The 15,419-nt window shown below is 36.5% G+C and overlaps 1 protein-coding gene and 1 long non-coding RNA gene across 8 annotated transcripts in view; both read right to left on the bottom strand.

Annotated features, from left to right (window-relative positions):
* Nucleotides 1-7,181, bottom strand: part of LOC147874450 (uncharacterized) — a 170,816-nt gene extending 163,635 nt beyond the window's left edge. Inside the window, exon 1 of the long non-coding RNA XR_015534055.1 lies at nucleotides 6,707-7,181. This is a non-coding gene — a long non-coding RNA (uncharacterized LOC147874450). The remainder of the gene's footprint in view (nucleotides 1-6,706) is intronic.
* Nucleotides 7,182-7,862: 681 nt separating this feature from the next.
* Nucleotides 7,863-15,419, bottom strand: part of sigmar (Tumor necrosis factor alpha-induced protein 8-like protein sigmar) — a 47,245-nt gene continuing 39,688 nt past the window's right edge. For 5 of the 7 annotated variants that reach the window (XM_087344883.1, XM_087344882.1, XM_087344886.1 and 2 more), the window contains 2 exons: nucleotides 12,306-12,457; nucleotides 7,863-12,172 (listed from right to left, as the gene is read on the bottom strand). In XM_087344883.1, the coding sequence (XP_087201009.1) occupies nucleotides 11,759-12,172; nucleotides 12,306-12,457 (566 nt within the window). In that variant the 3' untranslated portion in view covers nucleotides 7,863-11,758. Of the gene's footprint in view, nucleotides 12,173-12,305; nucleotides 12,458-13,953; nucleotides 14,059-14,982; nucleotides 15,178-15,419 lie in introns of those variants that run through there. The other 2 variants (XM_022072594.2, XM_022072597.2) reach the window with 2 other exon arrangements.

Raw genomic sequence — 15,419 nt, 5'->3', positions numbered from 1 at the left:
CTTCTCAAGAAGGACTCTGCTGTGGTAGTGAATATATCTTGCGTCAGGAATATGTCACAAGGATTTAATTTTATAATACACATGCATAATTCAATTTCGTAGTTCTTACAAGCTCGAATAATTAAATGAATGTAGAAATAAATAATATTTAAAAAAATTCTCATCTGCGAAAAATTAATGTCGATAAAATGTTAACTCGATTTCCCCTTTCTGTAAGAAACATATGATATTAAAAAATATGTTTATAAAATGTATAAACATTAAAAGTTTAATATAAAATTTCCTACGACAATGCAGTAAACACACTTTATCTTAGTCAAAGGGTAGTTTTAGAACTAAATACTTACACTCACCCGTCATTAGGTAGTGGTTTGCATGCGATTTTGAAATCAAACTGAAGAAAGCATCTCAGACTGAAAAAGAATCATTGTTGTAGAAGTTTCTTATTCGAAGAAGGTACACTAAACATCTGGAGAGTGTCTTTTGGTAAAGTTTCGCCACCTTTCTCTGAATTTGAAAGTTTATCAAGAGAAGAAACATTTTAAGATATAAAGTTTTCCTGTCGCAGCAAGAAGATGGATTTCGTTGCATCTGTATTGGAATGATTCACGACCCAGAAGTTGCTCCAGTAGCTTTTATTGTAACGTTTACGATTCAAATGCTAAAAATACCTTATCAATGACTTTCATTCTTTCACAGTAAAAGGGAGAATAGAATAAGCATAGGGGAGGGGGAGGGGGAGGGGGGCTATTGAACAGATAAGAGAACACACAGAGCCTGGAAGTCTGCGTGCAGCACAACAGGAAGAAAGCAACTTGATCGAGTACTAAGACAGAAAGAAAGGGAGGCGAGGAAGAAGAAGAAGAAGAAGAAAAATAAATAAAATCGATAATTCATTCCTGCTCTATTCTTTAGATTTCATCGTCTTTATATCTTCACTGAAACGCACTGGTGAAATTTGCATCAGAATGGAAACTACAGGCTCTCGGTGGATAATGGGTCCGTGATGGTACGCTCAGTAACTAGAAAATTCTCCTTCTTCCGTAGTTTGGTCTAGTTCTAACAGGAGACAGACAGGCCTAGCTTCCATCATCTGATTCCCCATGCCTCTCTTTAGTTTGAGGCAAGTTCACGTAACGACTTCTGATCTCTCCATATTGAGAGATCCCATCCAGTCAGCACGAAGCCATCAGCATTTCTCATCTCTACACACTAGAGCCATAACTATATCCATGGCGCAAAGTCCTTGAGAAGCTAATAGTCACTTAGCTAGCCAACAAATCCCCCATTAGTTAAGGAACTTCGAGGTTCCTTGTTTACAAAGTCAGCTACTTGAACCAATCCTGATCAAAATCAATCCAGTCCACATCTTTACACCTTTTAAATATTACGATTCATAGTTACCCCACACATAAAACAGTAACTGATTTTGTTCGTGGTAAGTTTTATTAAAATGACAATAAAAAAACTATTCAAAACGAGAAGCAGCTAGAAGTATAAGACTAAGTTGATATTAGGAGGATCGTGTGGAGGTTAAATATGGATCGAAATGATTTTTAATCGGTTTTTGTACGAGCGGAGTTAAATCTCAGCATTACACTACTAAAGAGTTGCTTTACAAAATAAAAAATAGCTTGGCCGTAAAATTGTCATGTAATCTGCAGTTTACACGTGGTGAAACCTGACTGTTCAACTGTTACATCCGTACAGCTATTGTGTAAAATCGAAGCAGTTCGATGTACGCGCCTGGGCATAATTTGTCTTCTTTCGTACAATGTAATAAGACCCGTGCCGGATCCAGAATAAGCTACATAACCCACGAGTAAACCATCCCGTGGCGACGCAACCCGCAGAGAAGCAGATTAGATTGAAACCATTTTACTAACAGGACTTAAAGCGAAAACACCTGCTACATCGGTCGGGGGTCCAGTCAAACCCCCAAATGATTGCAGCGCATTTAAACAACCATGTCAGCCGATCACCGCAGCCACAACCCAGCGGTTGTGAAGCACAGTAGCCCATATCATGGTGATAGGGAGGGGACAGAATAATTAAACTTCTCTCCCACACTTCGTATTCACCGCCGTAAACCCTTAACCTCATTTCATGAGAGGCAGAGAGGTCGAGCTGAAATAATGTGCACGCGAAGTCCTCGGTCAAACCTCAGCCAAGTGACACTCCAGAGATAATTTCTGAGGATCACGACTCTCTCATAAATTTCAAGACTGTTCTAGGATTTTAAAATAATAGAAGCTTCAGAGAACACTGACTGCTCTTTAAATGACTCAGACAGGATGACATATTAAAACCGTCTGCGGCACGTTGGTCCCAAAAGGCACTCGGGGAAATGATAATGGATGGTCGAGCAATGAATATTGCTTCTTTAATCCTTAGAATGCCTTAGACATATGCCCAATTTGCAGAGGACACGTTATAGTTTAAGTCTTTAAAGAACAGCCCTTGTTATATATACCACCTGCTTTAACATTCGGTATCTCTGCATTTTTCCCACAGAATATATTTATGGATATCCTAACATTCTCGGATCTGACAGCGATTAATTCTGTAAATAGCATTAAAAGATTTAATATTGCAATGGAGAAGCTTTGAGTTTTGTTTGAGGAAGAAAATTAATTTTTAAATAACCCTACTATTTAGATAAACTTCTTGCTTCAAATGGTTAAGGATATTATCACAAAATCTGTCTCAAGGGAATGGAAAAAACCACTAAAATTCTCAGTCTCAGGCCCATGATTTTAAAATGGGACCTAGCAATGCTAACTACTCGATCGATATGCCATGTCGATAGTAGCCTATCGCTGTACATGTGATTATTATTTATCCCTAATCTAAATAAGTATGGGGAGCTGTAACAGTTAACATGCAAAATATTAGTAAAAGCCACACAATAACATTTAATTATAAGCCTACGGAGTACTGAAGCAACGTTTCCCACAGTTCTGTTCTGCGTATCTGTTTTTAGATCTCAGATTTCGGTACTACTGTACATGAACATAAACGCGCTGCCATTTTACCATGTTTTCAATCTTGTGTTCTCCTGAAACTTATAACAAAGTCTGACGTCAACCGATCATTAAAACAGCTCCATGCCCATTAACTACTCGCACAAAGAAGGAATTTCAGCTTATAACAACCTGTTTTTTTCAATACAGAATAAAATTCAAGAGACGTATCCATCACAATTCCTATGGAACATAATGCCACAAAATTTAGGGTGGGTTTTAAATTTTGTTTTAAGATTAAATTTTGACTTCTTATGTTTTAAGAGTCATTAACAACCAGAAATAGTTGCATCTACCTTTAAATCTCTAATCTGGCTGTTCGAAACGATGCAGAAACAAGGACGGTGGATTCTTAACCTTGAAGGAACGATGTGTGGCGGTCGAGTGGCAAAGCAGGGGGAAGAATCAGTAAAGTCAACGCTACCTGTGAATCAATCAACAACACTGCTGTTTGTATTCACTCACACTTCCAACAAAATGACTTTTCGCTACTGGTTTCATAGACAGAAATGACCAATGGCTTGCGTTTTACGTGTGAAACTTACTTTAATACGTTTCTCTGCGATTAGGGCATTGCAAATTCAGATAAAGTTACCAAATATGACGCTTAGAAATATTGTATACTATTTCTGTAATTTTTAAAATCCAGACATACGTTTCTATTGAAGTACAAACAAATCTTCTTCACTTCATGCCATTTATTAGTCAGTAAGGTCTAAAATACCAAGCTAAACAACTAAATATTATTTTTCCGTTTAAATCTGTATTATATAAAACACTGGATAGATATAATTTACTTGCTTCCAGAAAGGAGCTTTAGTTAGTTTGTGCGCGGACCTCGGGAGTGGAAACTTTGAAATTCCGCACATCAGCTAATTTTGATTAAATTTCATATGGATGTTCGTTTCATTTCTGTACAGATCTACGTTAAAACATTTTTTTTTACAATATGCAGAATATTTAGAAACATTTTCTCCTGAACTTGTTTCGAGATATTTTTACCTGACTGTATCGGAGACACAGGAAGAATATTTTGTAAACAGCTAACTCATAAAAACAATAATTTAGATTCTAGAAGCATTCTTTACAAGTTATACAGGAACTAGTTTCGTGTCATTTCATTGGAACCCAACCACCATAGGTACGAACAGTCATTCCGTCCTTGCTTAAAAGCTGTGAGGTATTATCAGCACGCTGGCATTTTTGCCAGCCGCCTCAAGAAACATCTCGATGTAATCACACGTTTCCGCTTGTGTCAAAACATTCACAGCTGAAAACAGCGAGCAGATGTGAATTTCATTACAACACGGAGTAGCGGTTCGGTCTACTGCACGGTAATTATTAAATTCTTGTCCAGGGGCGTGAGAATAGCAACGACGGAATATAATGTGGAAACGAGATAAAGCAGCCATGTTGTCTCATCGCACCTGAACAAATTTATTTTCTGTTCTTGAGATCGAGAATGCCATGCATGTGGATCGATTCTGGACCTCTCATTTCCTCCTCCTAATTATGCAAAATCACACGTAATAACTTACAAGACTCATTGCGTACATTTCTCAATTATTCATATTTCTCACGCATCATAACTTACTCCGATAAGGCACAGTTGCTTTTGAGACAATGCCAGTCTCTCAGGTAGACAAGAAACACCCCAACTTTTACAGAACCAGAACGTTTATACGAGCTCTACTTTGGTGACTATCACGAATCGAATTAAGTCTAAACCTTCCAGCAATATTCCTTTTTGTTCCATTTAAATATTATCCTCCCGCCTGTACCTATTTCTTCCAAGTGGTTTTCTCCATTCTTTCTGACCAAAACTGTATCGATTCATAAATCTCTATCATGCGTGCTACATGCCCCCAACCACCTCATATACGTCCATTTTTCTTGCTGCTATTGGTCTGAGATTGCGTTGTTTTCACTTCTAAATTATTTATCGATTGAGCTGGGGGAGTTGCCCTTTCTAATCAGGATGTGGAACTCCTTGGGGAAGTACGAAACCTTCTCCTGCTCCCGGCCGGTGAACCTCGCCCCAGGCCATGCTCAGAATGTAGCACCTCAACTACAGACGGAGGGGCAGTTGCATGAAACAGCAATCTAATTAAAACTTGACAAGGCACGCCATCCCGTCAACTTAATATCGTCATGACTATCCCAGCATCTTAGACACTCCGACAGGAATAAACGTCAATTACACATACCTTGAAAGCTTGATTTATACTTAAACGCGTGTTGGTTACGATAATGGAATGGGAAATGATTCTATTGAATTGCTTTCCTTAAACACTCCGTGTTATTTCGCGCTGTTTTATCCCGTTAAAGCCCAGCACTAACTACACAACACGTACCAAGTACTTCGACAATCAATAACTCAACATTTTTCCCACAGAGTTTATGAGTTTCGTATGACTCACACAAAATTAAAATAAATGCTAGAGAAAGAGAACTGGAGTGTGGATTGGATTAATCTGGCTCAGGACAGCGACCGATGGCGGACTCCTGTAAGCATTGTAATGAACCTTCTAGTTCCATAAAAGGCGTGGAATTTCTTGACTAGCTGACCTTACTATTAGCTAATTTTGTAATGATTTTAGCATTACATCCAAATCTTATATTCGAATCCAGAGTTTTTAATGAGTTCGCAGCTCTTAGAAACCAATAATTTTCGTAATAAAACACAATTCAGCGATAAATGAATTCAAAGCTTGAAAAATTAAAATTCACACCAGCTACCGACAAACTTATTATGTGTTCAAGAAGTACACATGCAGTAACTGTATAAACGCATAATTTCTGAAAATTACCTCTCTCTCTCTTTTATTATTATTATTATTATGAAGTGTAAAGTGGAAGACGAGGCATTCTAAATTAACTCCAAAAATATTAAAACTGATGCAATTTCTAGAGAAGCTTTCCAATCAAGAATATATTGTTACGTCAGCTGTTACAGCCTTTTCGTTCTCACGATTCCTGTGCAAACAAAATTAACAGAATGAGAATTCATGTAGGAAGAGCGAACATGAGGCTAAGAATGTTAGCGACCATTCTACTTGAGGATGGAGTGACACACAAAGGGTAGTAGGCTACAAGCAGCCACTGAGAGGAATCCCTGGTTGGGTAAGGAGCATAGTTCAAATTTTGCCCCTTTAAACCCCACTCGGAACTATATGCTACCTGCTTTAATAATAAACAACTCTACATTTTGCCCAGAGAGTGTATTTAACGGGTTTCGTATGATTCTCAGAGTAAACAGAGGTTATTTCCCTAACCAGGACTGACTAACTGGTCGTGCTGTGTATCCTATACACCACATACAAAGCAGAAATGTCACTGTGGGCGGTAGGACCGAGTGACTTCAGAGCGCGTCACGCTAACGTGTATAAAAGCAAAGTTATCACTGTGCTTCAATATCCAGCCATAAAGGCGTACAGAGGTCATGTACATAAATAATAGCCTGCCACAAACTTTGGTATGGTACTATTTGGTTTACGTCACCTGATCCTTCAGTACGCCCACTTAAAAACTAAAACTTTAGCATTAAAGAGTGTTTCTTTATCTAAAATGTAACTTGCATCGCTATTCGCTGACAAAGGCCTACGTAAGTGTATGAAAGAGAGATCTTCATGCACATCAGATACAAACGTTACGTAGCTTTAAATAAAAGTAAGAAAACTTACTATGATTTGGAGAAAGGAGAAGTGGCAGGCCAGTTGAACGCACTGTGATGACGTTCGCGTGGAATAATTAATTAAAACGATACAAAACATCAGCACACACCACATGAGCTATCACAGCAGCCATTTCAGACCGGAATTTGAAATGTGAACGTATCGCACTGTTCGATCAGACCGTTCGATAGTATTAGGTTGGCAATATCGTGAAGTATGAAATCGGCTTTGAGCTTTCCGAACGTTCTGTTTATATGTGGCGCTGTTGTAATCAATTAGGCACAAAGTATTCTGTTAAGAATTACTTTTCAGTTACGTGCATTCACCTTTTGGCCTATATTATTGCATACACAAAAGATGTGGACAACACTTTAAACGGCCTACAAGATATAACAATAACTGTTTCGATTTCGATTTCGGAAGGTTTGCTTGGGTCCGAAAACGTTTTTTTCATTGCAAGCAAATGTAAATACATGTCTGTACTTTAATTATTTCTGTGCCACATAATACTTATCTTCGTGTGTTGCATGCCTAAAACGCTATATTATTTAAAAAGTAAGGATCCGATTCTATTTACACAAGCAATAACAAGCTAGCAGGTAATAGCGAGTTTACTTAATGACCTGCTCTCTGCTGGTAGAGGCTAGAACTTTTATGAGCCGAATTCCGACTCGAGTAACGTGATGAAAAGTAACAAGTTGTGCTATCTATGTGCCAAGAACTGAACTACGCAGCGGACTACTTTCTCTCTTCACCCCCCCCCCCCCCGCCCACGCTGACACAACCAGGTTCATTTTAAACTAATTTCAACATTCTTTTTCCTTTTCTTATTTCCACTTCTGGAACACCTCCTTCATTTCCTTCATCATTTCCTGTAAATACCAACAGAGACGACACCATGTCAACAAATAATAAGTTATGGAAGACATGTTGGAAAGAAACCCCATTTTTTAAGAGGCCATGCCATAGCACAGGCAGTAATTAACTGATTTCTCACTGTGGAGGCCTAGATTCATTCTCTGGGCAGTCCATGTGGGATTTTTGATGGATGAAGTGGCAGTTCCACTAATGCTCCATATTCACTCATGTATCATGTGAGGGATGTACGATTGACCCATTCCAGGAAAACGTATTCTCACCCTATTATAAAAACAAAAAGAAATCATTCGGTAAACACAACTCATTTTATTTAAAACAACAAATGTACTATAATACAAATGACGAGTACAAAACATACAGCCAATATGGTAAAAATTCAGTTTCACTGACGTACTAAGTATACTAATAAAAATTGCGTTATAATGGCACGTGAAACAGAGACTACACAAGGCTTTGCGCAATTTTAAACACGTTTTAGAGCTCGACAGTCTTTTCACTATTTCAACTCACCCGGTGGAGTAATTTAATGTAAAAACACATCACTGACAACAAATATACATGTAAATATATAAGATATGCTGACTGATACACGATATACTTTATACAACTGGTCATTGGTCATTATGCAGCGTTAGGACTTTGTCGTAACGCTGCTAGTTAAAAAATCAGAAAACAACGAAGTTTCTTCTATGGCAGTAAACATCAAATTTCGTTGTGCAATGAAATTACACAACAAAATTACTTACAGAGCCTGTAAATTTTACAGAATTTTATACAATTCATGCTAAATAAATTCTTTTTTTCCTTCTTAACTTACGATTTAAACTAACTTGCACGTTACTCAACAAGACGTAGCAGTTTCGGTGTCATATTTTAACGAAAGCCATTATTTACGACATAATTTCATGCCCTTAATCCAGAATGTTCACATAGGCGTCTATCGACCAATCCACGTGACTCCAGAACCCGGAAGAACACCATCATCACGAATGTTTATAGTAAATTTGTTCTATTGTGGTTCCTAAATTATACTAACCATTGACTGTACATAATACGCACGTTTATTTATTTGGATTGTTCAACGGCAGAGTAGATGTTAAGTCAAATTTGAAAGATTAAGTCTTAGAGTTCGTCATCGGGTGAACAAATATTAAATCGTCACATTAATATCTGCATTACCAATGTTATTAAATAATCATAACGGCTAGACCTTAAAATAAATAAAATTAAAATAAATATGTGCACATTTATGCATATCTGAAACGAACTTAACCTCAAAGGACAATACTAGCTCACGATAATGTTGAGAAACGTCCGTATATTTTGATTTAGTAACTGCATCACTTCCACTGCTACACACAGGAAGTATTAAATTATAAAATTATAAATACCATGTCTTCATACAAATGTTCACAGCATTACATATAACATTACATCAAATAACGATAAGTGATGATATAAATATCGTAATTTATATTCACAATCTGAAAATCCTTGTGTAATTCATTTACACAGAATCAATACACCTTCATTTAATCTATAGATCCACTTAGACTGCAGCTATTTAAAATGAGTACATGATCCATGAGACTCAAAATAACTACTAATACAACTGTTAAATGTTGATTACATGACCTACGTGTTGTATATGGAGGTTTGGACCGCGAGATTTGATGAAGTTCTACACGTCTGAAGTTACGTCTCCATATAAGAGAAATCAAGATCAATATATTATAAAAATGTACACCTCATTAATTTGTTTTAAAAATTCTGTAAAAATGTTTATTTAGTTCTATATATGAATGTTCGCCAATTTTAATTAAATTAATCTCATCACACTGGTATAATAGAAAATAATTGGAAAAGTAGTGTCAAAACATTAATAAGTATTCTTAAATTTAAAAAAAAACTGAAACAAAATCCATGATCATGAATTCCTGTTTATCAACTCACAGAATCACTGACTCGAGTACTCTGTCGTATGCATCGAGCCTTGTAAATAGGCGTGTACTTTCGTCTGCATTAGAAATTATTATAACTGTCGTGAATAAAATTGTTAATATGAGTTAAATAATTACAAGCCACGTCACGTGAAAAATATAAAATGATTTCAGACGGATTGTATGATATATGAAAAACTTGCAATGGTCTTCTAAATAATACAAATTTAGTCATTTTTCTTGTTTCACCGATGTAGCCATCACTGCAAACACGTAGAATTTCAGTCCACGCGTTTATGGTACGTCAAGTTTATATTACAAATATAAAATCAACAGTGCCATTTACGGCAACACAAAACGGGTTGTTTTACCTGAGACATTTAATTTGAATGTCATTAAACACAGAAGAAATTAATTTTATGCGAGAATTACTATACTTTAATTAATCTATTGAACTATCTTCTTGTGGCTTATAAAATGTGAGGTTATGTATTATTATCGCAAGCTTCTGTGGTACGGTCATGATCGTATGTGACTATCGATAACCACGCTAAAGGCAACATTATAAGCAGTATACTTTGTAAAATCCTCATAGTACGTAGTTAAAATATAAACACAACACCAAGCTCTAATATTGATAATAATATACATTTCTAGAGTAGCTTTTGTACTGGATTCAGTTTCAATAAAAAAAATTATTTGATAAAAATGATGAACTGCAATGAAACCACTCTCAAATATTTCTGTCTCACAAGCAGACTGATTAATTCCGTAAAATGAGATACCATATGAATGCCCTGTTTTCGGAAGTGGGCAAATTATTTCTTTTCCATAAAAGCTTTCTCGCTCATATGGGACTTCAAATCAGGCACCATCAAATATCTGTTCAGAGGGCTTCCATATCTCGGTAAAAATAAAGTTAATTCAATGGTCTTCAACTACGTATTTGTACAAGAAAGTTAAATTCGCTGTCTCTGTATTATTTTCAAACACAAGCAAAGCGTAAAGATTTTAAGTCTGGATAAAATTCCTTTTATATATGACCCTTAAACATACAAATGCCTTCGTTGGCACGTAAGACGCAGCAGATATGAATCCTGTGCATACGAAACAGCTTCGAAAAACAACGAACTCGATTATCGTCATTATTAAAAAAGACAGGTTACTACTAATTGTTTTTATCTTAAAAGAAAATGGATTGTTCCAATACGATTTATTCAAAAAAAATTGTGGAATCAAGACCAAGAAACAGAGAACAGAATTCCAAATAGTTTATTTCTTCACAACAGAGTAAAAAAAGTATTTATTTATCTCCCATTCCTGTACAGTACTTGTGACTAGATCATAATTACTTAACAAATGCAAAAATGATGAAGGCTCTTAAATTACTAATGTTCTACGCACTAACGTCTGGGAAAAAAAAGGTTATTAATACTTAAGTTCCGGCAGATATCGATAAGCTCTTATCATACGAATACGAAACTTACAACAGACGTTTCGTATTAAATGAGACCCTAAATCTCTCCAGTTCTTAACCTGAATCAAACTTCTATTTAAGCAAAATGTTCCTTAAGATTAGTGTTTATTTTTCATTAAGCATACGTAAAACTAAAACATGATATCCGTGTTCTTACACCCTAAACAAATTCAGCGACATATTGACATATTACAGACGTATTTAAATTAGTGAAAATAAACCACAAGCTTAGAAGTTGAAATTGAAAGTAATAATTGCCTGGTATTTTTCTCAGGATCACAAAAACTGGAAATGAAGCGATTACGTTCACGGCGCTGTGAAGTGTAAAATGATACGTAAGATCTTTATATAGATTTAGTTACTGGGGCCACATATTACATTCCAATCTAGTTGAAGACCACTGAACTAATTTCAATAACATTACTTTGAACTTCGGCAGTCAATTGAAAGACTGTTAATATCCTTTACCGTCCAGAGGGCAGTTCAGTGTTTCCGTTAAACGTGTCACTAGAGTGGAATCGACGATCGTTCATTTAAAACGGTCAAAATGTATATCGTAAATAAAAAATTATATTTAATCTTTATTTCAACAAATTGGTGCGTCGTTTTATATTACGAGTATGACAAATCACCTGACTATAGTACCCTTGTTACCTTCTCGTGAAAAAAAAAGCTTTATTAAAAGGTGCATTCTGCGTGAATTGTACAAAACCGTCCGCGTGTTTCAGATACTTGAGTTTCTAATAACAGATTAAGTAGCCACATTCACATTCCGCCTTCATCCATAGCTCGATTCATGTCTGCTACAATTCTTCCCAGGATATCCCTGTAATCAGAATCTTTTTTAAACACCGCATCCAAGAAATTTGGATTTGCAAAGAAACCAAACACATAATCGATTCTTGCGAGTGACTTGTCCGTGAGGTGTCGTTGGACGAGCTGTCGAATTGCTGCCCGCGACTCGTTCAGTGCAGATAACAGGTAATGTCGATCGTAGCTGAAGTCAACCTCGTAGAAACTGACAACTGCCATGGCAGCTGAATGGAAACGTCCTTTGAAACGTTCTGCTTGCTTCAGCTCATCGCTTGAGAACTGCCCATTCCGGTACAGCACGCCCAATTTAATAACCATTTTAATAATATTCTTCACTAGTTTCTCGGCCTCTTTCTTGTTTCCACTCTGCAATAATCCACATGTTGCATAATTAGCAAACTATGGTAAGTTTTTTTCATACTCCCAAAATGTTGACGAACAACTCGCAAACCATTTGCCACCTCCTCGAAGCGGAAGAAATTTGCATACGGCTACTTACGTAAGCTTTCGCAAGCTTGTAGACATTATCTAGAAGGCTGGCTGTAGTGTCATCGATAAACACCTTGGCGACATTCTTGTTTGCCATTCGACTCAGAATCTTTTTCTGGGCTCTCAGCCCAATATCCCGGGCTTTGAAACCTTCGGACATAACTGTGGACAATAATCACACGTACAGTTTAACACAAGAGTAGAACAATTGTACTTGAATGTCATGTTGTGTAATACTTATAATATGCTAAGATTTTTGGCAGTTCTCACAAACTATATCCTGTCGTGTAAGGATTATATATTACAAGAGTAGAAATGTTTACCCTCCAAATGCATTCTTTGCAACTATTTGAGGTCCTTCTTTAAAAAAAGTTGTCAGTGGAACCACGGTTCCGGAGAATTTGACGTAAATACGTCTATACGGAAAGGAAGTTTATATATTGGCTTTATTCTAAATATTTCCTTTATACATGCTTTACAATTGAGTAAAGTTTGATTAAGACATTGCTTAATCAACTTGAATTAGTTACGCTTAAGATGGGTCTGTGGTAGATGAATGTAATGTAAATGAAATGTAATGTAGGGTAATGTAATAAAATGTAATGTTTTATAGGTAACAACAATGCCGAGTAAACAGATGACGTTTCCTAGGTAACAATAATGCCGATTAAACAGACGACGTTCCCTAGGTAACAATAATGCCGAGTAAACAGACGACGTTCCCTAGGTAACCATTGTTACACTTTTTCGTTCCCCTTTTTCGTTACACTTCTTTGCCGAATGACCCTTCCTTATAGACGTATTTACGTCAAAAATTAAACGTGTCATTGCTGTCTCAAAAATGAAACCAGATTCTGTCAAATTCACCAACAAAACCAAATACTGGACTCCCGACAAATGCAGACATCACCAGACCCCACCATAAGTGCTACCGTAACCTCGTTTGCATCGGGCTTCAAAGCACGGTTACATATTTATAATATAACTTACAGATAGCTGGGCAATAAATAGAGAGCTACGTTCTACTGAGATGAAAAATCCAATATTTGCTTGCACAAAATGAAGAAAAAAACACAATAAAAAGGACCCAATGGAATGGTTATCGGCCTCGTAAACATAGCAGGTGGATAAGATATGTCTAAAGTAAATCTTTACACGGATAACCGCAAGTCTTTATAGCTCTAAAAATAGAAAAAAAATTATCAAGTCTTTACGCCGTGTGTCCCATAAGTCGTAAACCATAAGAGAACTCTGTTCTTTGACAAACTATTGAAAATCAAAAGCAAATCGTGCGTTTACAATCTCAAGTTTTGGAATTCTTTACCTAGGACGACCCGTTACGATACTACACTCTTTAAATCATCGACAATACAAAGTTATGGTGATGTTGCTAAGGCACTACTGCATTACTACTCTTTTTTAATTTTTCATTTTCACATTGTGTTTTCTTTTGTTTTTATGTTATTTCTATTCTGTATTTCTTCCTTTGGCATTATTTTATATGTCCTATGTTTAGAAGTGCGTGATTCTTCCTTGTTGTTGTTTTTTTTTAAATTTTCGAAAAGCATTCATGTTTTCTGTCACACCGTGTAAGCCTCCTGTAATTGGAAAGCTTCTCTGTTGGAGGCAAGTTAATAAATAAATAAGTAAATACAAGCCTTCATTAATGAGTTGCCACGGCATGTTCGTTAGAAGTTCTGTTCCTTAATCACTACGAACAGAAAATGCCTCTTCAAACTGCTGAAAGAACTAAGACGTCCAACCTAAACATAAAATCGATCATCTTGTTATCATGCCAGCAGAAGAATTTCAACACCTGCTGCAAAGACAAGCTCTTATTCTACCCCCTTTCTTCAAACTGCTCAATTACTGAACCACGTCTATTAGATTTAAATAAGCAAAAGTCTTTAATTAATTCCTCTAAAGGTAAGGTATTTTAATTCTATTTAATTACTTATAATTTAATAAAGTTATTTTATTTCATAGAGGAAGATAGAAGACTTAATCATTTTTTTCCGAAACGATAGAACGCATATAAAACGAAAGTCTATTGGGAAGACGTCTTTCGACAAATCACGTTCTCAGAAACATCTCACATCCACCAGTCGATTTCAGCAGTCGCCTCTATATTTCTTTTGCACAGTGCGTTTCCTTTACCCATTTTGTAACACTATATGTTACCAAATTTCCCGTCTTAGTTCTGCGCAATCTTCCCGCTGATAACAAGCAACGGCACACTTGTCTGTTGCCACAAACAATTTCGCCAACCGAGAACAAATGCAGTGGTATCTCAGTTAGCAGGAAGGACTTGGCTTTCGTGTGGTTTTCAGATGTAAACTCCAGGATGTCTGTGACGACGTACGTAACAACCCAAATAAACACCAGACTCGCTATTATATGGCTCGAACACTAACAGCAGACTGGTGAGAAATGTACAATTTTATCTCTAAGATTTGTGCTGTTCAGACAATATTAAAATCAAGGAAAATGAGATGGGCGCATATGAGAGACGAGAAATTTGTATTCTGGAAACCAGATGCCGTAAACAAACGGAAGTCAATGGAATAAAAAACTGAATTTTTGTTAGAAAGAATACAAGCCTAATTCTCTTCCAAGAGTTCACAAATGTAAATGAAACTTGCAAATTTTATAAGCAATAATAATATTAATAAATAGGATGCCCTAACCTCACTCTTTCTTCCACCGGCAAAATAAAATGTAGAGATTGAAGGACAGTGTCGAGAATTTCTTCGTAATTCACAGAAGTTAAGTACTTCAGTTATTGCGAAGGACTTTTAAAAGCACAAAAGTATCTCGTCTACAACACACTTCTTCTACAAGCGATTCAGAGCTCAACTATTTCTACACTGACGAAAGCGGATTGTTGATTAATGCGACAATGCCGAAGGAAACTACGATGTAACAATTGGTAAAGGAATGGAGTGCAATACGGTTTATTCAGTCTATTATACTGCATGCATAAGAAATGAGCCTTATGGCATGCTCTGTCAATATTGTTGCAGATGTGGTTTAGAAATTCCAAAACTTCTTATTACATTGTTGTACACGCAGTTGTTCATATAAAAGCTGACCGGGCGCCCTGATGACGGAGGTATGCCGCAGA

The sequence above is a fragment of the Zootermopsis nevadensis genome, unplaced genomic scaffold (genome assembly GCF_977971745.1).
Source record: "Zootermopsis nevadensis isolate Lab colony 2312 unplaced genomic scaffold, Znev_1.0 Znev_ptg000008l, whole genome shotgun sequence".
In the NCBI taxonomy this organism is placed as follows: Eukaryota; Metazoa; Arthropoda; class Insecta; order Blattodea; family Termopsidae; genus Zootermopsis; species Zootermopsis nevadensis.
The sequence above is the reverse complement of the archived record's forward strand: the minus strand, read 5'-3'. Positions and strand labels throughout refer to the sequence as shown.